At 39.7% G+C, this 27,941-nt stretch overlaps 1 protein-coding gene across 6 annotated transcripts in view; it reads right to left on the minus strand.

The window, feature by feature from the left end:
- The window catches only part of OCRL (OCRL inositol polyphosphate-5-phosphatase), a 54,143-nt gene that overhangs the window by 20,968 nt on the left and 5,234 nt on the right, over positions 1-27,941 (minus strand). For 5 of the 6 annotated variants that reach the window (XM_074392044.1, XM_074392041.1, XM_074392042.1 and 2 more), the window contains 13 exons: positions 27,279-27,358; positions 23,270-23,308; positions 13,544-13,654; positions 13,033-13,122; positions 12,241-12,361; positions 11,997-12,158; positions 9,445-9,546; positions 8,795-8,909; positions 7,547-7,663; positions 7,261-7,448; positions 4,999-5,110; positions 3,524-3,633; positions 1,867-2,002 (listed from right to left, as the gene is read on the minus strand). In XM_074392044.1, the coding sequence (XP_074248145.1) occupies positions 1,867-2,002; positions 3,524-3,633; positions 4,999-5,110; positions 7,261-7,448; positions 7,547-7,663; positions 8,795-8,909; positions 9,445-9,546; positions 11,997-12,158; positions 12,241-12,329 (1,131 nt within the window). In that variant the 5' untranslated portion in view covers positions 12,330-12,361; positions 13,033-13,122; positions 13,544-13,654; positions 23,270-23,308; positions 27,279-27,358. The remainder of the gene's footprint in view (positions 1-1,866; positions 2,003-3,523; positions 3,634-4,998; positions 5,111-7,260; positions 7,449-7,546; positions 7,664-8,794; positions 8,910-9,444; positions 9,547-11,996; positions 12,159-12,240; positions 12,362-13,032; positions 13,123-13,543; positions 13,655-23,269; positions 23,309-27,278; positions 27,359-27,941) is intronic. The other variant, XM_039464085.2, reaches the window with a different exon arrangement.

The raw sequence follows: 27,941 nt of genomic DNA on the forward strand, positions 1-27,941 counted from the left end.
CAGATCTTTATTTAAGATACACAAAAATACACAGGAAGCCTGAAAAAAATATAAATATCCCACCAGAAACTCTGCATTAATGTCTAGGAAGCATTAAAAACATCGCAAGGTTTTGAAAAGAAATACAAACAAAAAAGCCAAGCATAGCTGATCAAACCAAAGAGGTTAGTGTCTAAGGAAAGATATCCTCTCAAAATGGATTAACAGAATTCAAATGAAGATAAGGGGGCAGACTTCAGGTACAAACCAGACATTAGATGGGCCAAAAGAAGTTATCTAAAGGTATATTTCATCAGGTTCTACAGAATTATAGAGGCATTGTGGGGTAGCAGAAAGAGCATAGAGTTGGGAGTTAAGCCGACTTAAGATTGGAATCTCAGCTCTCCTCCTAGTTGAATGCTCTTAGATAAATCATTTAAACTTGCTGTTCTCCATCTGCTTATCTGTTAAATGGGAAATACAGTCAGTTGTCCCTTGATATCTGTGGGAGATTGGTTCTGGCACTGCCTGTGTATAACCAAATTCATGCATACTCACATCCCACAGTTGGCCCTCCTTATACGTGGGTTTCACATCCTGTGAATACTGTATTTTCCATCTGCATTTGGTTGAAAAAAATCTGGGTATAAGTGGATCTGTGCAGTTCAAACCCAGGTTGTTCAAGGATCAACTGTATTTAAAGCGTTGTTGTGAGGAGTAAATGAGATGCGTGCAAATTGCCTCACAGTCCGTGGCACACAGCTACTAGCTGCTATCTGAGGAACAGTTACTATTATTGATGATTATTATTTTAAACTTTCAAAATGGACAAAAGTAAAGTGATGTTTGTCTTAATAAAATTTAAAATCTATTCTAAGATCAATAACTAATTTTGATCGTAAATGAAAAGCCCCAAAGTCTTTCTTCCTTAAAACAGGAGCAGGATAAAACAGGTTGGTGACATCTATCTCAGACGCCCCCTAAATTAACACACACACAGAGGACAGAAATCTATCTCATTATGCTCTTTACTCATTAATCTTCATGAGTATGTACCAACATTAACCACACTTAATAGAGGAGGAAACTGAGGCATAAATACGTTACATAAACTGTCCGTGGTTACAGTTAGAAAGTGGTTGAACTGGGATGCAAATCCTGGAAGTCTACTACGAAGTCCATTCTATTAAGCACTCTACTATATACATTCTGACAAATTATATGACTGTAGAGCCGGAAAATGCACAAGAAAGAACCAAATGTACTGTCTGTAACAAATCAGCATGATTACAAGATATAACCTGCATGCCAATAACACACAGTTTAAAAATACAATGGGAAAAAAATTTTACTCGCAATAGAGACAGAAAATTAAGTAACTGGCCATTAATGCAGCCCAGGATGGAACAGAGTCGAAGAAAAAATTAAAACCTATGCTTCTGGACAAGACGACCTCACTACAATAGGGATGACACTACATCTCTTAAGGCAATATACAGATTTGTTGTATTCTGATCAGTCTGTGCCTTTGCTCCTGCTGTCACTACCCTTCCACCCAGAATCTCTCTCCTGGTGTTTTCCTTCCTATCTGTCTGAAAAAACCTAGTTAACTCTTCATTATACATACTTACTTTAGGAAGCTCAGGTTACCACCTAACCACTACATAGCATGAGAAACATCTGTGTCACTAAAAGGCCTGGCGCATTAAGAGCTAAACAGACAGCATTTGAAAGGGTTGGGGGCACTAACCTCTCAATGCTGGAAATAGTTATTTGATTACGGAACATTTATGGCTCACTCAATTACTGATCTGTTCTGAGTCTAAATAATCCTCAAGTAATTGATACTTAACACACAAATAAATGAATGTATGAACAAGAGTTTACCCCAATATGGAAGAGGGCGCTAACAGGCTTGTGGTCACTGGTTTTCAGTTCCATGTGACTCCGATAATTAAGCTGATTAACATTTGTTCCTCTCCAAAGAATTCGGTCACACCAGGCTGGAACCCGGCATTTCCCACTGTAAGTAAAGAAATGAGTTATAAAGAAAGTATACCACATAAGAACATAATACCTACCATACTGGTTTAGACCAGGGTTAGGCTCTCTTGTTATATGCTCCCAAAGAAAGGTGTACTTCTCCTTCCCTAGTGATCTCTACCTATCATCCTCCCTACTATTTTACAAGCTGTGAAGGGACTGTATTTGCTTGTTTGCCACTGAAATCTTAGAACCTACCATGGTATCTGATGCAAAGTCATTGCTCAACGTATAGCTATCTAATGAATGAATGGTTCTGTTCAGATTGGGAGTACATCTTCAACAATATCACCATAGGAGAAAATATAATAGCACATTCTTAAAATACCCTCAGAAGATTTAGATTATATTTTGAACACTTCCTTTTCCTTTACTCTATGAGCATCAACGACACTTCACAACAGATAGCTAATCAAGACTAAAACTCCAATCTTCTCTTCCTAGACTGAGCTTAATATTTGGAGAGGGATAACAGTATTGATTTCTCCTTTAAACTCAGACATTTATGGACAAGTCTAGCTTCTTCTAATAGAGAAGAAATAAAACCAAACCATGCAAGTCTGAGCAAGTATCAGTCCACAGAATACCAAGGGTAGGGAAAAAGAACCTACTCATCATTCTACTAAAACAATCAACACCTTGTACACCTGATCCAGAAAGTGACACAGATATTTCTCATCAGTAGCTCTTCAGTTGACTCTCAAGTCAGGTGAGTGAAAGATAACAGAGCAAACTGTACAAGATCTAACAGTGTCATTTGCTGGCCTGTTCCCTAGGAGCATAGCAATATCAACTCCTCCCCACCCCAGTACTCTCAGAGTTCGAAACAGCTGAACATGCCTGTGGATTCTTTCTCAAGTTTCTGTGCTCAGCCACCTAGGAAACCATAAGAAAGAAAGAGACAGTAGGTAGAGGACAAATAGTTACTAAGAACTTACTGGCTGCACTTTACTAGGGTGATTAGGAAATCAAGAGTCTACTAAACAGTGGTTCTCAGTGTTCTCCAGCAGTGGCAGATGTTAGGTCCAAGTATCAATATTTTTTGAAGTTCCCTAAGAGATTCTAAGGTCTTTTAAGGATTAAGAGCTACTGTGCTAGAAGAACCTTTCAAGGCTCTTTGCCTTCTGGTATCCTGAGTTAAATAGCTGAGTAGTTAGGAAACAAAAGAGCCAGAATAGGTAATAGGTAAGAAATAAAGGCAAGATCAGGAAGGCAAAAATTTAAGCAAGTCTGCTGAGGTGAGAGAAATAAAACACTGTAGGCAGCTCATGTAAATAATAACTTGACATATAAGTAATAACTTCCCTACGATAGGCTCACCTTTGAGTATAGATGAAAGAAATACTCTTATTGTTCTACAATAGCATGGAGGCACTGAGCCATTAGGTTTTTACATCTGCTTATGGTATGGTCTAAAAAATTCCTAGCCCCTTACCAATATGGAGAATCAGAAATAAATCAAGCCTCAACCTTTTCTGTGAGAAGGTTCTTATTACTTTACCTGGAATCCCACTGGTCTGTTTTAGAGTCGTACTTATAAGTGGGGATGAACTTGATTTCCCCTTCGTTGAAGTCAACAAAAGCTTTTTTCTGTGTGCGCTGAATATTTAGCTACAGGTAGAAAGAAATATCAAATAAGTAGGTTAACACTATCTTAATATATGAGATAATCAGGTTGATAAACCACTGTTCCCATTTCTAAGTAACTAGTTACACAGCCTTTACAACTGTGGTAAGTGTACACAAATGGAATTTCTGTAACTTATTAATTAAATCTCAGCATTACCACAGCATCTAAACTCATCCACAGATAGGATGCTTGTTATCAGCATATCACTATTCTTTTATTGCTAATAGTAGCAAAGGGTAAAATGGAAAAATGCAATCTGAATAATTGTAAGTTCCTTGGAGCTGGGCGGGAACCAACCAGCACAATTTTAATGTAAAGAAAAAGCATAAAAATGTTGAATGAATAATTCCACAAACCAAATTCAGTGAATAGTTACAAATTGTTTGGAAAGAGCCTCACTCAAATATTTTTACCCGAGTTATATAACTCAGACTTTATCCTAAATGTACCCCTTTTGGAGGCAGAATAGAGAAAGAAAATGCAAATAAATTAGCCAGCCAACCACAATGTGAAGGTAGACACAGACAAGAATGGCTCATGACAAAAACCATTCTACTGCAAAACACCTGAATGTTGGTTACACCTGAAGGTTGAAAAGGCTCTCATAAAGATTTAGACATTTGAATGAAGTCAAAACATTTTCTTCCCTCAATAAGCAGCATTCACTTTTAGCAGCCAATATCCATATGTTGAAGTAAAAATTCAAGTCACATGCCAGGTTCTGAGTCAAATTTACTGCCTCAAATACATGGAAACCAGGTTCTTGAGTATGAAGTTTTATATAAATGTTACAGAATCAATGCTTTTTCTGCAGGTTTTAAATACCAGCTAGCTTCAACTTATCATCTAGTTCCCATAAGCCCATAGCCTATGCTGCTCATCCCAGACAAACTTCTTTGCTGTGCTTCCCAAAGCCCTCACGGGGCCTCCCTCTTTTACCTCCAAGCTGTTCCTCAGCCTGCCAAGTAATCATAGAACAGTTTTCCCTGTTCCATCTGCCAAACCACATCAACATAGCTGAAGGCTCACTTCCTCCAGGAAGTGTTCTCCAATTAACCCCACCCATTCACCAACTCATTTATACCATCTCTGAAATCTCTTCTTGATAAAGACGTTTGAAATAAATGTTATACTTACTTTTTATCCCTAATGTTATCTTCCCTCCTCCCATCCAAGCGTTTAACAAAAGCACTACAAATCTCATATGTGGTCAACGCATCACCAGTCACACTGTTTTCACAAGACAGTAAGACCTTTGCATCCCTTCCAAGAGTAAGATACACCTCCCATAACCAGCAATCTCATCTCCCATTAGGAAAGTTCCTATAACATGAAACTTTACTTACCTGGTCAAATTTCAAGAGTCTCTGAAGGTCATTCTTATTAATAAGACTTTTCACCTCACTGGCATCAGGCAAGCAGAGTCTATAATTTAAATCTCCCAACCATATGACAACACTGAGGATCATAAAATACACGAACAGAAGTAGCAGCAATTAGCATAAAAAATCAGAGAAGGAAGGAGAGAAGAAAAATGGGTAAATTACTGGTGAGGGCTCACTCACCACTATCTTACAAGGGGCTTAAGTTGTAACTAATCCTTTGAGGGCAACTACTATCAACACCTGAGAGAGACAATGCATTATCAAATAGGTGGGAGAACAGGCACTCTATACATGAAGAATGAAAATGGGAAATCTTATGTATGGGATTCAGAAGCCAAGGAGTTAATGTACTGAGAAGCACGCAGTTTATTTGCTGGAGTAGTTTCAAAATTTTGCCTGGCTGCTAGCCAGGTCTTTAGGGGAAGAGAATTTGAACATTTTCTGCCTCTCAGACTCCTGAAGTTCTGTAGGCTCTCCACTAAGGTCTGAATGGTTTGAGTGACAGCTCTCCCAGACAGGACCCACTAAGAAAAGTAGGTCTAGGGCTCTCTAGTGTAGCCTAATCTGTCTACCATTGCCCAAGTCACAGGCAGAAAGGAGACTGGCATTCCATGGGATCCTCAGCTCCCAATAACAGCAACAGGCCCTTAGATGTGCTGAGAGCCCCGCAAAAGGAGACAATGCAATTACCACGTCAGAATGGATTCCCCTGTTGAGTGATCTCAAGTTCCCAACAGGTCATTCTGACAATCTCAAATGCAACATGAACTTTACGGAATCTGGGGAAATAAATTTATTTATGGAATTTCATGGCAACTTCATGACCACAAATTTTAAGGTCTTGACCTTACCACTGTGAAACAGAATTCCACATGATCCTAATTTCCTAATTATTGAGACATTATGGAAAACAGCTGAATCCTACTCTTTCCCAATTACTCTTTTCCCCATATTCATTTCTTTAAAACTAATCATTTTCTACCACCACCATATCTACTCCTCAACACATCTCTGCTTCTATGCTTATTAAATCCCATTCTTCACTGACTTCTTTCTGCTGCCCCTATTTTTAATAAGCACAGCCATTAAAAAGAATAGTGTAGATCTATATATACTGGCTTGGAAAGGGATCCATAATAAATAGGACAAATACAGTCATATACACCAAGTACATATGTATGTTTGTATGTGAATACAGGCTAGGATAGCGCCGTTTAATAGAATCATAATGCACCTCACAATATAATTTAAAATTTTCTAGTGGCTGCATTTAAAAAGAAAAAAAAATGAAAATATCAATAAATTTCATTTCACTCAATATATCCAGATTATCATTTCAACATGTGATCAGTATTTTAGAAATCAAGATACTGTACATTTTTTTCCTAAGTCTTTAAAATCCAATATCTGGTTTATGCATTCAGCAAATCTTAATTTGGACCAGTCACTTTCAAGTACCTAACAGCTCTATATGGCTACTGGTTGTCATATTGAACAGTACAGATCTAAAGGGATACACACCCAACTATTAAGAAGTTTCCTTTGGAGAGAGGGACTGGCTAGGTAGAGAATAAGAAATGAGGAAATTTTACTTTTATCTTTTATTACATTTACAATGAATACTTCTATTTTATCATAAAAACAATAAAAACTGACCCCGCCGGGCGCGGTGGCTCAAGCCTGTAATCCCAGCACTTTGGGAGGCCGAGGCGGGTGGATCACGAGGTCAAGAGATCGAGACCAGCCTGGTCAACATGGTGAAACCCCGTCTCTACTAAAAATACAAAAAATCAGCTGGGCATGGTGGCGCGTGCCTGTAATCCCAGCTACTCAGGAGGCTGAGGCAGGAGAATTGCCTGAACCCGGGAGGCGGAGGTTGCGGTGAGCCGAGATCGCGCCATTGCACTCCAGCCTGGGTAACAAGAGCAAAAACTCCGTCTCGGGGGAAAAAAAAAAAAAAAAACTGACCCCAACTACAGACCCTCCAGCATTATTCTAGATGCTCCACTAATAGAACTATCCTTTCCTCTGATATCAAGTCTAATTTCTCTGCCTCAATGAATCTGTTATTCCTCAAAAACCCTCTTTTCTTTGTGACCCTAATCCCTCACTAGCAATCTTCACTCTTCACAGCTCTACAGTATCTCACCACATTTAATCTCTTCACTATCCAAACTCTCCTGTAGCCACTACTCAAAGGCTACAGTTGAGTTAACCACTTACTCATGTTTCATGATGTTCAGTTGCGGGAGGGTCTGGTTTGGGACCACAAAACTAATTCTTGCACAAATGTCCTTATAATCTTGATTCCTTCTCTCAAAGTCCTCCACATGGGCAGCCAGATGGGAATTGACAATGCAAAAGGTGGTGTTGTGAAATACAAATCTCACAGCTACCCCACCTTTGTTTCCCTGTTAGCAAGAGTAATTATTCAGTTAGTATACAGAACTAGCAATTGAACTTCACGTGAACAGAAATACTAATCAAGCTCATTTCCAAAGTAACACACCATTTTCCCCATGATTCCAGTTCCAACTGTTTCTGTAGCAATATCACGAATATATCGACACTGATCCTTTCTGGCAAATATAAGGAGCATCATCCCAACAAGGCGCACCAGTTGAACCTATGAGTTCCAGGGAGTTACAAAAGGTTAATGTTAACACCAATCTTTGCCACATATCTAACTCCCCACAACTAATTTTCCATCAAGATGATATACCGATGCCCAAATCTGAATACATATTCTCTAATTTCTCAGTGGACCCCACCAAGTGGATACCAATATTTTATGGGGAGGCCCTAATCTGGCTCTGGCCAATAAAAGTTAAAAGCCTAAAGGGACAATCAGTACATTCAGCTCTAGATCCATTCTTTTAATCACTTCTTAGCCTACCAGGAGTAAGCAGAATTAAAAGTTCAAATAATAAAGCCACTATCCCAGCTTGTTCCTTCCACCTTTCCTTTCTAGTTTCTGATGTTTAATTTTCCAAGAAATTGAAATCAGCCAAACAGCAACCCTTTTTACTTCACTTATTTTTAACTTGTGAACTCCAGCTAGAAATAAGTCTGAGATATGCATTAGTCAGGGACCTATATAAGAGGAATACCATCCCCAGGAATTTTATTATCTATATAAACTGTTAGAAGATGCAGAGAAAAATTACTCACATTACTTCTTCTAGAGAACTTGGTATGATAGCCCTGTAATTAAAATAACTCTTCTGGTAGCTCAATGCCTCTACCACATACCTTCTAAAGACAACCAAATTGGCCCATCTTGCTAAAGTCAACTCTCTTCTTAACTTAAAAGCAAGTTTAGAACTCATTCAAATTCCACACCACTTCTGTTCTTGCTCTGATTGCAACACATGCACCAAGTGCCCACATTTTATACTGCTTTTCTGGAAAGCATTCAGTTCAACCATGTCAGTGAGCAATCTCAATCTTCAAGTTTCATTGCGCAAATCAGAAATTTTATATACGTAATTATTTCAAACTAATTATTGATATAAGAATAATAAAATTCTGTTTTTCCCTTACAAGCTATCTAAGCAATGAAAATATAATATCAGAAAGCATAGGGAATTTTTTTTCTAGGAAGTAAGGATAAATGATCAGTCTGCCCTATCCCAGTATTACACATAGAGAATAATTCAATTAAACTATTCTTTTGGAACAAGTTGTAGATAATGGAATAACTCCCGGTGAGCCCTCGTTAGTCATATACTTAGAAAGATAATTAAATGTGCCTTACTTTCTTATACTTGGCTTCGGAATGCAAACCCCTCTCTACAGCCATGGACCATTCTTGTTCCTTTACAGATTCAAAGTAGAAAAAGGCTTCTGTGCTCAAGTCCAGTTCTTGGAATCTGAGGAAAAAAGGGATGATGTGAGATCTATACATATCCCATAATTATTTCTGGCTACTTCCTGTCCCATATGTTGAAACTTTAGATGAAAAAAAGATGGGAGAGAGATAAATTTTACAGAGCTGCTCTGTTCACCCAGGTTATCAGTAAGGACAAGTAGCTTTCTTTTCTAAAGAATTCCCACAAGTACATTCATAAACTATGCAAAAAATAAACCAATAAACTGTTATCCTCTCACAGAGGATAACAGTAGAGCTTTGCTCTTATATCCTAGGAATTATCACTGTTAGAACTGACCTCGAGTCTTAGTTTCTATGCAGAATACATAGATTCCTACGGGTTTCAAGAAAATTAGATGCTTCCTCGCACCATTTTAGGTATCTGTTCCTTTCTGATCTCACAAATTTGACCCACAAGTTAACTCAAGAATATAGTCTACAGTAGGTTTTACCAAATAGTTTTTTTTAAAGGCAAAACATCATGTAAACTAACACCAAACATATAGCCAAAAGGAAATTCCAGAAGTGTTCTTTACCCAATGCAGTAGATATCAGGAGGATTGGGATCACAGTTCAGCCAAGGTCCTAACTCGCTATCTGGAGACTGGCCATTCACATTCCAAGTTCCAACAAAAAATCTAATACATAATATGAAAAGATAATTTGAAAACAAAGATCAAGTATAAACCAACAGAAGGTTTTTCTTTTAACTTCTATACAAAGGTATGTTCACAATATGCTAACATAATTCCTCAAAATGTTTTGCCACACATGTAAGAAAAATCTTTTGCACCTAGAACACAAAGGCAGTGGGCTTATTTTCTCTAAATTTTACATTAAGTAAAACTACAGAAGGAAACCAAGTCTCTATTTTTAAAAAATGCAAAGGTAATTGCTATACCACATTTCCTTTCAATTAAACTCCATCTAAACTCATAGCTTATGGATGGGAAAGAGGTATCTTCATGCTGTAAGCTAGTCAAATATGGATAAATGTTCTATACAGGGCTGTAGCTGACTCCAGAAACTCACTTCCTGAAGGATTACAAGGACATCTGTGTAGCAAATTCTGAGGAGGCAGACATAGTATTAAGGGGGAAAGCAGAAGGGAAAACTCATGACTGTGTTAGCTGTTTACACACAAACATAAGCATAGTGGGGAATATCAGGAACTGGAGGTTTTAGCATAGGGAGATAGTTATGATTGAATTAGAATAAAAGAGGCATGACAGGATAGCAGATGGGACCAGAATCTTGGACTAGAAGGGTACATTCTGCTCATAAGTAACAAAGAAAGGTGGTGATGCTTCATGAATTGGTGATACACACCACATGGTACCTCACATGCAGCAAAAACACAGGTCCAGAAAAGAAGATGTCAACAAGTAAAGATGAAACAAAAAATAATACAGATGAAAGAATCCAAGACAGACCTCCTGATCAAGAGGACTGGGTGAAACTTACTTTACCTACCAAAGTAAGTTAAGAGCTAGTGGTAATGATGAACTTTAATTTTCTGATATTGGTGAGGAAAAAAAAAAACTTAGCAGGCCAGATATATAAACAGGCTTGTTTATGGAATGTGCTAGGGGAAAATTCTCTAGTAGATGTGAGCTTGATTTGATGCTTTAAGACTCAATAGAGGCCAGGCGCAGTGGCTCACGCCTGTAATCCCACACTTTGGGAGGTCGAGGCAGGCGATCAGGAGGTCAAGAGATTGAGAACATCCTAGCCTACATGGTGAAACCCCGTCTCTAATAAAAAAATACAAAAAATAGCTGGGTGTGGTGGCATGCGCCTGCAGTCTAAGCTACTACGGAGGCTGAGGCAGGAGAATTGCTTGAACTCAGGAGGCTGAGATTGCAGTGAGCCGAGATTGCGCCACCGCACTCCAGCCTGGCACCTGGCAGCAGAGTGAGACTCTGTCTCAAACCAAAAAAAAAAAAAAAGACTCAATAGAGACATTAGTAGACATGGCATTATTAGTAGTTAGAAAATCCAAGGGAAGGCCCACCATGGTAGCTCACACCTATAATCCTAACACTTTTTTGCCTGACCTCAGGAATTTGAGACCAGCCTGGGCAACATGGCGAAACCCAGTCTCTGTAAAAAATACAAAAATTGGCCAGGCGCAGTGGCTCACGCCTGTAATCCCAGAACTTTGGGAGGCCAAGGCAGGTGGATCACGAGGTCAAGAGATCGAGACCATCCTGGTCAACATGGTGAAACCCTGTCTCTACTAAAAATACAAAAAATTAGCTGGGCATGGTGGCGCATGCCTGTAATCCCAGCTACTCAGGAGGCTGAGGCAGGAGAATTGCCTGAACCCGGGAGGCAGAGGTTGCGGTGAACCGAGATCGCGCCATTGCACTCCAGCCTGGGTAACAAGAGCAAAACTCCATCTCAAAAAAAAAAAAAAAAAAAAAAAAAAAAAAACTCAAGCCTGTAATCCCAGCACTTTGGGAGGCCGAGGCGGGTGGATCACGAGATCAAGAGATCGAGACCATCCTGGTCAACATGGTGAAACCCCGTCTCTACTAAAGATACAAAAAATTAGCTGGGCATGGTGGCACGTGCCTGTAATCCCAGCTACTCAGGAGGCTGAGGCAGGAGAATTGCCTGAACCCAGGAGGCGGAGGTTGCAGTGAGCCAAGATCGCGCCATTGCACTCCAGCCTGGGTAACAAGAGTGAAACTCTGTCTCAAAAAAAAAAAAAAAAAAAAAAAAAAAATTAGCTGGGTGTGGTGGCATGCGTCCGTAGTCCCAGCTACTTGCGGGGGCTGAGGTGGGAGGATTGCTTGGGACTGGGAGGTCAAGGCTACAGTGAGCCATGATCTGCTTTCCAGCTTGGTTGACAAAGAGAGCTTGACTCACACACAAAAAAAGAAAATCCAAGGAAAACCGTAGCATCTGCATTATTTCTGATATGCATGTTACTGGCCAGCATAGAGACAGGAGCTTGAAACAGGTGACCATTCCTTTTTATCATATTTTGATTCTTAATTAGGCTAATGTCTTAAATATCAACAGGCCACTGTCTGTTATACCTACTTACTTTTTGGACTCAGGAAGCAAAAGAGACACTAACCTGAAAGTCTGAATGTTGACATATTCTTTCTCTCGCTTTGCCAGGATATGTTTAATGAGACCCTCCCGCTGTCCAGATTGGGTATTTGGTACAAAGAGCTTCCGCATAGTATTGGTCACTTTGGGCTGCTCCTTGTTAGAAGCTTCTTTTTCACGTGGAAGCCTAGCAAATAAAAGATTCAAAAGTAAAACTGTTTAAACTATAATTCTCCTATAGGGGAAATATGTTTTCACATAGGACTTACATTTTATTCACTGAAGGGGGTGGAGGTGGGGGTTCCCGATGAATCCCAGTAGGCTGATTTTGTGAATTTATTTTTTTGTCCAAATTCATAGAAGAAAAATTGTCTTCAAATCCAAGAATCCCTGAAAGACACAGACCCCAGAGTCAAAGGGGAAAAAAAGCTAACATCCAACATATCCAGGGTAACAGGGCTTTGATTTGATCACAATTTGATCAGTGGCATTATTAAACAGAAAGCTACCATAAGGGTAGAAGTTACTTGGATTGGGGTTCGAAGAAGCACACCCATCCCTGAAGCACTGATACAGTAACTAGAACAATAGTTTACAGACTAATAATAGCTAACATTTACTGAAGACTTAGTACAATGCCTGGTTGAACAGTAAGTGATTATATCATTATCTCACTTAATTATCACAAAAACTCTATGAGGTAAGTACTATTAAACTTCTTACCATGTTACCGAAAAGAAAATGGAAGTTCAGAGTTATTCAGTAACTTGATGAAAGTCGTATAACTAGTAAGGCCTTGACTTGGGTGGGATTCAAACCCAGGCCGCCTGGCTCTGGAGCTTGTACTTTCTACCACCCTGCTAAGCTGGCTCCTGAAAAGCCACCAGGCTACAGAACGGATGAGGAGTAAACACTGGTCAGTGGGCCTGGACTCGATAAAACTATTCAGCAGGAGAATGTGTCTAACACTGGCTTTAATCTACATCATCATATTTGGCCTGACAAAATCTACTGACTCTGCAATGAACATAGCAACCAGGGAACCAGAAACTTTTTAGTACCTGAAAAAACAGAAGGTTTGTCCTTAGTGTCTAATTTCTGGTACCAGCTGGATGAATCCTTTTGCTCTGGAACAAGAAGTTGTGACTGAGCTGAAGAGATATGGTTCATGGTCAGAAGCTGGGAAGTCTTTCATTGAATAGAATTTACCATAGCGAAAAGCCATTCTTTTCAACATTCCTTACATGCAGGGGCCAGCACCATTTTTGGATATAGAAGAAACGAAGGAAATGAGGGCAGCTCTGGGGTCATCAGGGGGCAGAAGGAGAATTACAGTCTATGGTAAACTATGCTTGCCATGACACTGAAGATTCTGGAAAGTGGCTTGGTGTCCTTACAGCCAGGCAGATTTGTTCCCTAACCTATCCCTGTGTTCACTCCTGAAGAAAAAAAATCAGCTATCAGGGCTTAAGCGTGAGGTATTTTGCCAATGGCCATTTCCCTCTGTATCAGCATGTCAGAATTTCATTCCCCTTCAAATAGAAGAAAGAAAATTGCTGAGTCTTGAGTTACCTTTCTGAGCAAGGAGGACCTCTGAGAGGAACTTCAAACCGTGTTCCTCATCAGGGATTTCAAAGCGGCGCTCTCTGGTCCAGTTCCCCTGAACCCGAATTTTGCAGCCACCTAAAAAGAATTGAAATCCATACATAGACTGCTATGGGATAAAATGTTTTACTGGGATCACATTCTTAACTTATCAGGTTAATAGCAGAAGGTCCAGATCATAAATATTCAGACTTCCAATATAGGAAGCACGTGTACAAGATCAAGAGAGTCAGTATGACAGTGGTGGAGGGGGTGATGCAGAGAGGGAACCCCAAGGGAAGTAAGAACTCCTAGGGTTGATGAACTGTGTCAATGAGCAACACAATCTAGGGATATGACACATACTAAAATCATACTTTCCTGCTTTCTTATCTATCTCTCAGAAGTCAAAGCAGGGACCTTCAAATTCTAGCAAAATGTAAATTCCTCAATCACCCTCCTCCTATCCCTTAGCTGGAAATTCCTACCACTTCAGGTCCAGATCGTATTGTCAGAGTATCTGAAGCATGAAGGGAATAAAAGTAGTAGGACGGTTTGTCCATAAGTACAGATTAAATTTACCAAATAATTTTAAAATAGTGATTTGGTTTGAAGTATTCTGAAAAGAAGCATCTACAACTCATTATCTCAAGTTTAAAATGTATGTCTTGAATAAACATACAAAGCAATATTATGACCTATGCTCAGAAGTGGTTTGGTTCAAGTATAGCCAATTGGAAACTAGGAGAGTTAGAAGCAAAGTTAGCTAGGACTTTAATTTCTTATGTGTAGAACATATTGTCTCCCCTTTTCTGATACCCTATAGTTATCATCTGTATCATCTGTTTGGATGCAGTGATCCAGGAAACCTATGTACTTGTTTCTATTCTTATCGTAACTGATTTATTACATACGTTGTTTTCTCATGCCCCTGGAAACTACAAGCTCTTTCAGGGCAAGAGGCAGGGTACACATGCAGGGTGCACATACAGGGAGCCCAGCACTTTCAGCAGTCTAGAGTGACCAACTGTCCCAGCACTGTATGGGACTGAGAGGATTCCTAGGACTCAGGACTTCAATGCTAAGACTGGGAAAGTCCCAAGCAAACAAGGCTTCCTGGTCACTCTACTGATGACAGTAACATCAGACTTCAAAGACAGAAGGTATTTAATAATGACTGATGAACTGGAGTCTCTCACACTTGTAAAGAACAAATACATGAGAAAATGAAACGAAAATCCTAGATTTCTATGGTGGAAATCCACTTCTGAACCTTTGGGTTTTTGTCCCCTGCATTTCTTATTTCTATCTCTGGAGAATGAGTTACAAAAAGAAAAATAAAATGATTAACTAGACGAAAAGATATAAAAATGGAGAAAAAATGTGAAGGAAGGCACCTAAATAGACCAGAGATAAGAAAATTAATGAGGGTGCCACTGTAGAGAGGAAAAAAGAGAGGGAAGGAATAAACTGTCAATTACAGTAGCCATGAAGATACAGGGAAAACTCCTTCAGGGCCTAACAAGTCCTTCCTTTCTCAGATAATTTATATTAAATGTAGTTATAGAAGAATAGTTTCTATCTGACATAAATTTAGAACAAGAACCCATATTCTCTCTCTGTTACACGCATAAACACACAATTCTTGAAAGACATATTTTTCCAAATATATAACTGACCTATGTAATGGGCCAGAAGATTCCAGAAATTGCTTACAAAATAACACTGGATACTCCCTTACCATGTTGCTTGGGAAAGAACAAATTACCTCAAGCCTCAACTTTCTACTCTTCTTGTCCAGCCTAGAACCCTCTGGAGCTCTGTGATACGCAAACACTCCTACATCCTCAACTTCATCTGAATATTCTCTGCGTTTCTCAGTAGTTCTCAACTGTGCATGCATTAACATTACAGGAGGCACTTTAAAAACAATATTGAACCCAGGCCCCACTCCAGGACAATTAAAATAGAATCTCTGGAGGTGAAGCCCAGGCTCTGGTAGTTTCCGAGTGATTTGACCTTGTATCCACATTAAAACTCAGAGTCAACTGCAAAACTGGCTTGTCCCTAGGAGTACTTCTGTTACAACCCTCTTAATGGAGGCTGTTTATATTCTCTCACACCTGAAGTAATTTTGTATTGGTGTCTTTACTTGTCCTAATACCACAACCAGACTATTCTTTCTCTTCCCTCAGGCAAAATCCTTTCTCCTTTGAGGCTCATCCATTGGGCCCTACCATTTCCACCATTTCCTCCCTTTCCTCTACATCATCATCCACCATCCTCCCGGAAACTTCAGAATCCAAGATACAATACCTGGCTCATAAAACTTTGTTGCCACTCAATCTCCTGCCATTGACTTTGGGTCCCTTTAAAATTAGCACAGAAAACCCAGTCAACACCTTCAACTTCCTCATCCAGTGACACTCCCCCTCCATCTCAGCCACCACTCCCTCAGTTGCTACTGGGACTCTCTCAGTTATACCCTGGATTTGGTCATCATAAAAATACTACCACTTCATAAACCTCCAATTCAAATATCCTACCCTGATCTGTTATTCCTTCCAACTTACTTGCTCATTATCCCCACTGTAACTTTTTTTTTTTTTTTAACCTCATGGGAACCTCCAGCCCATTAATTCTTCCATTTTCTTACTATCTGTCAGTCCCTTCCTGCTCTCACTTCCTTTTTTAATCAAACAGATGCCATGATTACACTCTGTTGCAAAAACCCAGAACTGCCTTACCTCTCTGTTCTTCCATGGCACCTATCTGGCTAAATACCAACCCTCAGAAATCCAACTAATTGCCTTTCTGTATTTATACCTGAACAACCAGAGGGGGTAAATATGCACACCCACACCCAGAGGGCTATCATTATAAATTCCTGATTGCCAATCTCAACTGGACCCTCTATCATGGAAGCAACCTAATTTCCCACAGACGATCAGTCTCCTACTACTATCTCAAACAACTGTTCCATACCAATTTATCCTCAAAATTTGGATCCCCCATCTTCTTGAGGCCTCTTATTCTAGGCAGAATGCGTCAGCTCATACTTCAGAGAAAAAATAAAGCTATCACATGGAACGTTATCTGCATTTGTACTCATCTCATCCTTTCCCTACTGAAACAAGGAAGAAGATTCCTCCTATCAAGGCTTCTTCACTTCAAATTACAATCCCTCGGATTCTCTTGGTAATCTTACACTCACAACTATTCCGCAGACACACCCCCATGTCTTTAAACTTTCCCTTTCACTGGCTCCTCCACATTAGCATATAACTGTGTTCTAAGTCCTTCTCATTTGAAAAACAAAAATCTTCCTGGATCTCAGATTTCCCTCCAACTCCAGTCCATCTCTATATTCCCCTCCAGTCATGTTTCTTTAAAAGACACAGTCACTGCTTTCTCAACTCCCATTTCTCACTTGAATCCACTCCAATATGACCTCCATACCCACCACTTATCTGAAATTGCTTTAAGTTCACCAATAACCTCCATCCCATGAATATTCTTTAATCATCTTATTAGACCTATTAGCAGAAATCAAGTTAATCAGGGCTTGATATAATCTCTTCCAAAGGTTTCTACGATACCATACTCATCTAGTTTCTCTCTCTCTCATCACTAATTTTGAGTGCCCTTTGAAGTATCCCTTCCTCTATCCAACCTCTAAAACATGGAGTTCCTCAAGTTCAAACATAGATCTTTTGCTCATTCTATACCAGTATTGTCCGATGGGACTTTCTGTGATGTGGCTACTGCAACTGAGGGACTGAATTTCTCATTTTGGTTCCAATTATTTTAAATAGGCACATGTAGCTAGTGGCTACTGTATTACATAGCAGAGTCCACACACAATCACATCATCTCTTATGGTTCTGAATATTATCTATGTGCTAGTGACCCAGACCTTTCTTCTGAGATTCAGATGCATACATTCACATACCAATTTATCATTTACACTCAAGTGTTTCAAAAAAAAATCTCGGTCAGGTGCAGTGGCTCGCACCTGTAATCTCAGCACTTTGGGAGGCCAAAGCAGGTGGATCACCTGAGGTCAGGAGTTCAAGATCAGGCTGGCCAACATGGCGAAACCCTGTCTTTACTAAAAGTACAAAAATTAGCTGGACATGGCAGCAGGTGCCTGTAATTCCAGCTACCCGGGAGGCTGAGGCAGGAGAATAGCTTGGACCCGGCAGGCGGAGGTTGTAGTGAGCTGAGATCGTGCCACTGCACTCTAGCCTGGAGTACAGCGAGACTCCATCTCAAAAAAAAAAAAAAAATCTCAAACTAACATGACCAAAACTGAATTCCTGACCTCCTCCGCCTTGAGGAAAACTCATTCTTTCTGTAATGTTCTTATTTTTGCAAATTGTACCATCATCCACATCCACAGTCATGTCAGAAACCCAAGATTCATCCTTGACACTTCCTCTCACCCCCTACACCCAAACCAATTCCTATTGATTTTATCTCCAAAAACATCTATCAAGTCTGTCCGCTTATCTTCATTACTACTGCCACAACACTCTCTAGCTTATACTACTGAAACAGCCTCCTAACTAGTCTCTCTGCTTCCATGCAAATGGTGACACTCCAGCATAAAATCCTTCATATTCTTCTCATTTTTAAAATCTCAAAATTCAGATTTAATACCAAGGCTTACAAGATCCTGCCAGATCTGTCCCCTAGCCTGTTTTTCTTACCTTGGTACCCAAGACCTGTTTGTTTTAGGCACCCTGGTCTCCTTTCATTTCAAAGACAGTGTCAAGCTACTTTCCAACCTGGAGCCTTGTGATTTCCTTTACCTGGTAAACTCTTCTCTCTCCCATCTTCACCTGCCTCTTACTTAGCCCCTCTGGTCTCAATTTAAATGTCACTTCTTCAAAGAGATTTTCCTTGACCACCTTCCTAATATACTTACTCCTCTCATAAACTCTTAGCACTTTTCCAAAAGAACATTTATTAAAACTACGATTATCTGTATTTTATCAGTTTAATGTCTGTTTCCTACATTAAAATCCTTAAAGTATCATGACTGTACTGCTTTCTGCTATATCCTTAGAGCCTAGCATAGTTCTTGGCACATAAAAGACACTCATATTTTTAAAGAATGAATGAATGAGTTATAGGTATCTGTGTGACACTAGTACTGAATTGCGCAGAAGCAAGAACCAAAGTAGGAGCAGCAACTTTATCTTTGTCATTCTGTACTGATTCTGCAGAACTTACAAAAGTGCCTGACAAATAGAAGGCACTCAACAAATATTTGTTGAATAATGAATAAACAAGGGACAGTTTAATATTAGGATATTAGTACAATACAGTGTACCAATTGGTCAAATAAGGAAGAACAATAAAATCATCACCATAAATACCAAAAAGACATGTGCTAAAATTCAGCATACATTCATGATTTTAAAAAACACAAGCTTGAAATAAACAGTTTCTTAATTTAAAAAAAAACTATCAAAGCAACAAGCAATAATGTCATTAACAGTGAAATACCACTTGAGGCATTCTCACTGAAATCAGGAGCCAAACATCATCATTATTTACCACCGGTCCCAAAATTCTCACTGGTATAGTGTACAACAATAGTAGCTACTAGAAAAGAGACAAAATTATTATTTATAGATGATTAAGGTTATCTACCAAAATGAAAAAAAACCAAAAAGCAAAAAAGATTAAAAATAAATTTCAATGAAGCGACTGGATAAAAGATAAATATCCATAACTCTATAGCTATTCTGTATACTAGTAATAAACAATTAGAAAGAAATAGAAAAAAGTTCCACTCATAATAGCAGCAAATAAAATCCACCACAAAATACTTAACCTAAAAACTATATATATGAAGAAAGGATAAAATTTTACTGGAAGATATAAAAGAGGACCTGAAAAAAAAAATAGATTTATCATGTTCCTTGACAATGATTTACTTGCATAAAGAAGTTAATTTAGTAAAATTTGGCACATACCTATGGTGAAATATTGGTCTTTAAAAAGCATATTATAAAACAATTGTAAATGGCATAGGAAAATGTGAGAATATAATGTTATATGAAGATGCAGGATAAAAACTATATATGAGGATTCCAATTACGTAAAAATATAAATAAAAGACTGGAAGGAAATACATCAAAATGTTAACCACAGTGGTGATCTCTAGATTGCAGGAAAATAATCTTAATTTGATACTTTAAACTTTCCTGAATTTGTAAATGGCATATGACGAAGATGTATTACTTCTATAATGAGAAAAAATTATTTACAAAGCATTTAACACCAATATTCAGAAAATAGGAAAATGCATATTTACATTAAAATCAGGTCTACTTAACGAACCAAAGATCTCCTTCCTGCAACACGCTGTGTACTGTAGTTTATGTATGAAGCCCAATGATGAAGATAAAATGTGGTTTCAGTGCAAGTATTACTAAATGCATAGAAATGACAAAGAATTTTAGTCAAGTGGTCACTTACCTATTTTCCCCCTATGAGCTACAACTCTGGACATAGCAACACATGGCTAATGTAAAAGAAGTTACAACAAAACTAATGCTGAGCCGGGCGCGGTGGCTCAAGCCTGTAATCCCAGCACTTTGGGAGGCTGAGGCGGGTGGATCACGAGGTCGAGAGATCGAGACCATCCTGGTCAACCTGGTGAAACCCCGTCTCTACTAAAGATACAAAAAATTAGCTGGGCATGGTGGCACGTGCCTGTAATCCCAGCTACTCAGGAGGCTGAGGCAGGAGAATTGCCTGAACCCAGGAGGCGGAGGTTGCGGTAAGCCGAGATCGCGCCATTGCACTCCAGCCTGGGTAACAAGAGTGAAACTCCGTCTCAAAAAAAAAAAAAACAAAAAAAACTAATGCTGAAAATTAGGTGTTTATAAAAGAAAAGGCGCCAGGCGCGGTGGCTCAAGCCTGTAATCCCAGCACTTTGGGAGGCCGAGGCGGGTGGATCACGAGGTCAAGAGATCAAGACCATCCTGGTCAACATGGTGAAAACCCGTCTCTACTAAAAATACAAAAAATTAGCTGGGCATGGTGGTGCGTGCCTGTAATCCCAGCTACTTGGGAGGCTGAGGCAGGAGAATTGCCTGAACCCAGGAGGCGGAGGTTGCGGTGAGCCGAGATCGCGCCATTGCACTCCAGCCTGGGTAACAAGAGCGGAACTCCGTCTCAAAAAAAAAAAAAAAAAAAGGCACAGCTCAGTTTAACTTTTCAGTTTTGAACCAAATGCCTCTCCACATCAAATACAGGACATTTCCATCTCTTATTTCAGCAGCAATGTCAGTTGTTACAGAACTGCCTTTGTTCTAATTTTGATTTTTTTTTTTTTTGAGACGGAGTTCCGCTCTTGTTACCCAGGCTGGAGTGCAATGGCGCGATCTCGGCTCACCGCAACCTCCGCCTCCTGGGTTCAGGCAATTCTCCTGCCTCAGCCTCCCAAGTAGCTGGGATTACAGGCACGCACCACCATGTCCAGCTGATTTTTTTTTGTATTTTTGGTAGAGACGGGGTTTCACCATGTTGACCAGGATGGTCTCGATCTCTTCACCTCGTGATCCACCCGCCTCGGCCTCCCAAAGTGCTGGGATTACAGGCTTGAGCCACCGTGCCCGGCCTTAATTTTGATTTTTTTTTTTTTTTTTTTTTTTTTTTTTTTTTGAGACGGAGTTTCGCCCTTGTTACCCAGGCTGGAGTGCAATGGCACGATCTCGGCTCACCGCAACCTCCGCCTCCTGGGTTCAAGCAATTCTCCTGCCTCAGCCTCCTGAGTAGCTGGGATTACAGGCACGTGCCACCATGCCCAGCTAATTTTTTGTATCTTTAGTAGAGACGGGGTTTCACCATGTTGACCAGGATGGTCTCGATCTCTCGACCTTGTGATCCACCCGCCTCGGCCTCCCAAAGTGCTGGGATTACAGGCTTGAGCCACCGTGCCCGGCAATTTTGATTTTTTAAGTGTTGTTTTTGCCTTCTCCTTTCTAGGCACAGTAAGACCATAGACATTAAGTTATTTTATCTCTTGGATACTTGCAGCTGGGTTTATCTGGCCTTTCAGACACAGCCCTTAAGACTTCTAAAATCCACGACCAAAAAAGAAAAAAAAGAAAAAGAAAACTCAAGCCAGAAAAAAAGCTTACTTAAACTGTTCGATACAAATTAATGGTGCCAAGGGCAGGGACTCTATCTAAACAAAGTTATGTAAACCCATAGTGCCAAGCTCCGTGCCAGTTCCCACTCATCCAAGGACTCAACCAAGAGATAAGGCAACCAATTTGATTTAGATTCATGTGGTTAGATACTCTTTTCCATAGCAACCTCACAGTAGCATCGAGTGGCCATTTTCTCCACCCTATAAAATAGTATGATTAAATGATAAACAAAGAACAGCTTGCACAGAAAGTCAAAGATGATTTGCTTCAAACAGATAAAAATGAGAGAATGGAAATATTGAAGAGAAAATCATGTTTCCTCTAATAAAGAAATGCCTTGAGGGCATGGGGCTTAAATAAAAGACCAAACATTTTTTTTTAAAGGACTGCCTGGACAAGCAATTTAAGGGACTCTTCAGACTTCAAAAAAAATATAACAAATAAAGGAAAATATTATGACTTAACAAACAAAGTTGAAAAAGAGGATGGGGAAAAAAACCTTAAAATGTAATAGCAGTTCCCAGCACTTTGGGAGGCCGAGGCGGGTGGATTACAAGGTCGAGAGATCGAGACCAACCTGGTCAACATGGTGAAACCCCGTCTCTACTAAAAATACAAAAAATTAGCTGGGCATGGTGGCACATGCCTGTAATCCCAGCTACTCAGGAGGCTGAGGCAGGAGAACTGCCTGAACCCAGGAGGCGGAGGTTGCGGTGAGCCGAGATCGCACTATTGCACTCCAGCCTGGGTAACAAGAGCGAAACTCCGTCTCAAAAAAAAATAAATAAATAAATAAAAATAAATAAAATAAAAATAAATAAATAAATAAACAAAAAAAAATGTAATAGCAGTTAAAAAACGACAAAAAACCCCAACCAATAAACCTTATGTGCTGTAAACATTTTATTAGCCCTTCCTACAATTATCAATTTTACAGCAATGATTTAACTGACAGCAACAATACTGGTAGCTCAAGGAAGTTCAGCATTAGAAAGGTAGATCATTATTTTTAATTTTTATAAAGATTCTTGCCGGGCTCGGTGGCTCAAGCCTGTAATCCCAGCACTTTGGGAGGCTGAGGCGGGTGGATCACGAGGTCAAGAGATCGAGACCATCCTGGTCAACATGGTGAAACTCCGTCTCTACTAAAAATACAAAAAAATTAGCTGGGCATGGTGGCGTGTGCCTGTAATCCCAGCTACTCAGGAGGCTGAGGCAGGAGAATTGCCTGAACCCAGGAGGCGGAGGTTGCGGTGAGCCAAGATCGCGTCATTGCACTCCAGCCTGGGTAACAAGAGCGAAACTCCATCTCACAAAAAAAAAAAAAAAAAAAAAAAAGATTCTTACCAGCTACCCGCTTTTTCTTAGGCATAGCCTACATCTTTTTGGGAAACAATGCTAATTTGTATGCCTGCTACAAGAGACCACAGGAAAAGATGGTGAAATTTAAAAATGTGCCGCAAAAGGTGTCTTAAATGTAATAAGCGTTCAAGTAAATATTTGTTGAATAAAAATCAAGCACATTTGGAAAGATACTCACTGTTAGAAGCTATGTGAATCAATAGAGTTTCTTCTGCTTCTGAGAGTGGAAAAAAAAGAGAATAGGATCAGGGAAGAGAAAACTACTCATTACAACCAAAAGAATACATGCCTAACTAAATAACTGCTTCTCTCAGTCACTACTCCTAGGTCTTAGAACACATTTTTTCAAATCCTTTTTTTGCTTAATATTTTTTAAAAAGGGATTTTAATAGCACTAGGTTCTAAAGACTATGAGCAAATCAACTAAAATAAAAATGAACTGAAGAAGTAACCAAACGGAACTCTTCAAAGCAAATCAAGGAACAAGAAATTAATAGTACAGAACACAACAACATGCTAATTCAAGTGAAAGCAAGTTGAACTCCACTTAACTATAACATACTGATTTAACTCTGTGCCCTTTAGATACTCCTTTAGATGCTAGAAGGCAAAGGAAGTGACCCTGAAAGCCCAGAGGTGAATTACTTTCTTAACTCAGATCTATTCTCTGAAAATTTCCCAGTGATCTCATTACCTCTGCCCCTGCCCCACACAGGGTAGAATATACCTTCAGGTTACAATTATTACCTGTGGGCCCAAGGCCCTCCATCCCCAACAGGGTACAAAGCAGTCTGCAAATTTAGAGTTCTCTTATTTCTTGATGGTTCTTCTGGACTTCTTTCCTTTACAACTAGTGTCTAGACCCAACCTATCTCTTTCCCTCTGACTTCTCTGGATTTGACCAACTGTACCTGCCAGACCCTACTAGCTAATTGAACTCTGGGTACTGACTCCTTGGGATTAGGCTGGATCTACCTTGGTCAAATGTAGTCATCTCACGTTTTCCACCTCTCTCCCAAGACTGAATTGTTTATCTGGCTCTATTACTCAGGTACAACAGAAGCAACTGGCAAGGAACTAAGTCATTTAATACTAGAAAGCAATCTCGGTATTATTATTAGGATGATTAAACAAGGGGAATTAGGACATCACTTAATACTAGAAAGCAGTCTCGATATTATTATTAAGATGATTCAGGGCCGGGCGCGGTGGCTCAAGCCTGTAATCCCAGCACTTTGGGAAGCCGAGGCGGGTGGATCACAAGGTCAAGAGATCGAGACCATCCTAGTCAACATGGTGAAACCCCGTCTCTACTAAAAATACAAGAAATTAGCTGGGCATGGTGGCGCGTGCCTGTAATCCCAGCTACTCAGGAGGCTGAGACAGGAGAATTGCCTGAACCCAGGAGGCGGAGGTTGCGGTGAGCCTAGATAGCGCCATTGCACTCCAGCCTGGGTAACAAGAGCGAAACTCCGTCTCAAAAAAAAAAAAAAAGATGATTAAACAAGGGGAATTAGGGCATCAAAACATAGATATTGTACGTTTACTACTGATCTTCATTAACTTTTAGTTCTGTAAAACCTGAGTGTTCACAGATGGTTTTCTTTTTCTTTAGAAATGGCCTTACTCTCTCACCCAGGTTAGCATGCAGTGGCGCAATCACAGCTCACTGCAGCCTCAAACTACTGGGCTCAAGCAATCCTCCTGCTTCAGCCTCCCAAGTAGCTGGGACTACAGGTATGTGCCACCACATTTGGCAAATGTTGTTTTTAAAATTTTATTTTTGTAGAGATGGGGTCTTGCTATGTTGCCCAGGCTGGTACTGAACTCCTGGGCTCAAGCAATACTCCTGCCTCAGCTTCCCAAAATGCTGGGATTACAGGTATGCACTGTGCCTGGCCACAGTTTACAAAATAAATGAAGAGGTCAGGAAATAGAAAGATGAAAATCATACATAAGTCTTCCTTCAGTCATGGGGAAATACGTCACATGTGTGCACATATTTTCCCAGATCCTAAGAAGCAGCACTATGATCTAACAATCAGAAACAGGGTAAAAGAGATCCTAGAGGTACAATAAAAAGGTACAAAGCTCACAGGATATTAATTTAAAGTCATGTTCTTTGGCTCTTCCCCTCTGTAAAGGGCCACACCTTGAAAACTGAGGTGACCACAGTAACACTATGGCACACAGCTACCTTGTTTAGTACGTCTCTCTCACATGGGGCAGGTTAAATAGCTGTCACTTAATTCTTCTATACAATATGGGCACTATTCATTGAAGCTATTTTTAATTCTTAACACATGCATTCTTAAAAAGCCATACCCACTAGCTTAGTATTTTCACTTAAAGGAATAAATCCTGAGGAAATAAGAGATGTGCAGGTATATTTATATGCACATCTTATTTATTTATTTTTTTTTTTGAGACGGAGTTCCGCTCTTGTTACCCAGGCTGGAGTGCAATGGCGTGATTTCGGCTCACCACAACCTTCGCCTCCTGGGTTCAGGTAATTTTCTTGCCTCAGCCTCCTGAGTAGCTGGGATTACAGGCACGTGCCATCATGCCCAGCTAATTTTTTGTATTTTTTTAGTAGAGACAGGGTTTCACCAGGTTGACCAGGATGGTCTCGATCTCTTGACCTCGTGATCCACCTGCCTCGGCCTCCCAAAGTGCTGGGATTACAGGCTTGAGCCACCACGCCCGGCCTGCACATCTTATTATGTGCATATAAATGTTCATAATATTACTATTTTATTCCCCTATGTTGACACTTGGGTTATTTTTCACTAGTATAAACAGTAATATGATTTATACTAGTGAATGAACTATGTTCATCATATTACTATTTATACTAGTGAAAAATAACCCAAGTGTCAACATAGGGGAATAATCACATTACGGGTCATTCATAAACTGGAATGGTATATAGCCATTAATGGCATGGAAAAGTGCTCATAATATGATGGCATGTAGAACTGACAAAAAATTGTGTAAGATGAGTATGACTCACCCTACAATGCATGTGTAGAAAAAAGGAAAATGCTGGTGTCTATCTCTGAAGGATGGGAATTTAAGTGACCTATTTTCTTTATACTTTTCTGTTCTTTCCAAACACATTATGTTATGTACATGCCACTTTGTGATTAAACAAAAAAAAAGTTCAATGTAGTTTAAGAAAGATTTCATACAAGGTAAGATTTAAGTTTTTCAAGAAAGGCCAGGCATGCTGGCTCATGCCTGTAATCCCAGCACTTTGGGAGGCTGAGACGGGCAGATTGCTTGAATTCAGGAGTTTGAAACCAGCCTGGGCAACGTGGCGAAACCCCACCTCTACAAAAAATACAAAAAAAATTAGCCTGGGGGTGGTGCTCCTGTAGTCCCAGCTACTTGGGAGAATCTTTTGAGCTTGGGAAATGACCTTGTCTTGGAAAAAAACAAGTTTTCCAAGAAGCTACAATTGATATAGAATGCTTCTGCCTGATAAAGCCACTGGTCCTACTGGAAACAGAATGCATTTGTTCTCTAGTATCAATTTCCTTTCCAGAGCAATGTGAGATGACAGAAGCAACACCTCCTACACAAACCTCCCAATTTTTAAGTTTCATCGTAGCAGATGAAACAACAGATTTTCTGTGCTCAGTCCCCAAATTTGATGACAAGAGGCCAAATATTTCCTCCCCAGAGTCAAATTTCTTACAATTCACCAAAGTCAAGGTTTGAGAATCAGCACAACTGAGTGTAAGATATTACAATCTGGCAAGGTATGTTGCCAATTGTCTTCATTTCAAATACCATATGGAGAAAGTGCCAAATATGTGTGAATCCAAGTGACCTTGGTACCTTACAATGAGCACTGTGTCAGTTAAGCCCAAGAACGTTATTTAAATCCGTATATAGGTCAGTCAGCATACAAACTACCTACACAGGTAACAATCTACATACATTTCTAACTCAAGCCAAGGAAACAGACGAGACTATATACACATACATATATACAAATATATTTCAATATAACCCTTCAGCATACTTAGACAAAGTATCATCTCCTCAATGTCATCGTTTTTATGCAAAGAGGAATACACTTCATTTTACGTGCAGTGACAAATTTAAATATGTATGGTATTACATAATGCAGTAATGACCACGAGAAAACATAAAACTTGCTAAGCAATTAAAGCTAGTACCTTGAACACATCTGAAGTGGCTATTTATAGGAATGATATCTTGAACATGCTGTGCCTTTTCATGCAACTGGATTATTAACCTAGGAAACAGAAGAACGCATCAAAGAATAGCCACTGAAAAACTCATTTAGCAACAAAATACTTTGCTGTCTTGTTATACAAATCTAGTCTGTATTTATTAGACTTGCTGCATCTAGTTCCCTGGATCTGGGCATCAGAACAGCTAAATATTACTTGAGGCTTAAAAGGATGCTAGTGGTGATCAATATCTGAATACCCACACTGTTCTCCATGCCATACATCCTAAAAACAGCGTACAAGTTAAAGAGCATGAATTACAGAGTCTATAGCTTCAGAGTATGCATACCAGAGTGAATAAATGACAGCTAGATGTGAAGTCCATGAGGGCAGAGACCACAGCTGTTTTTACACCATGGAATTTTTAGTACCTAGCATGGAGCCTGGCACACAGCAGTTGCTCATGTGTGTGGAATCAATGAATTAGAAAATTTATAAATTGGCCGGGCGCGGTGGCTCAAGCCTGTAATCGCAGCACTTTGGGAGGCCGAGGCGGGTGGATCATGAGGTCAAGAGATCGAGACCATCCTGGTCAACATGGTGAAACCCCGTCTCTACTAAAAATACAAAAAATTAGCTGGGCAT

The sequence above is a fragment of the Saimiri boliviensis genome, chromosome X (assembly GCF_048565385.1).
Source record: "Saimiri boliviensis isolate mSaiBol1 chromosome X, mSaiBol1.pri, whole genome shotgun sequence".
Lineage (NCBI taxonomy): Eukaryota > Metazoa > Chordata > Mammalia > Primates > Cebidae > Saimiri > Saimiri boliviensis.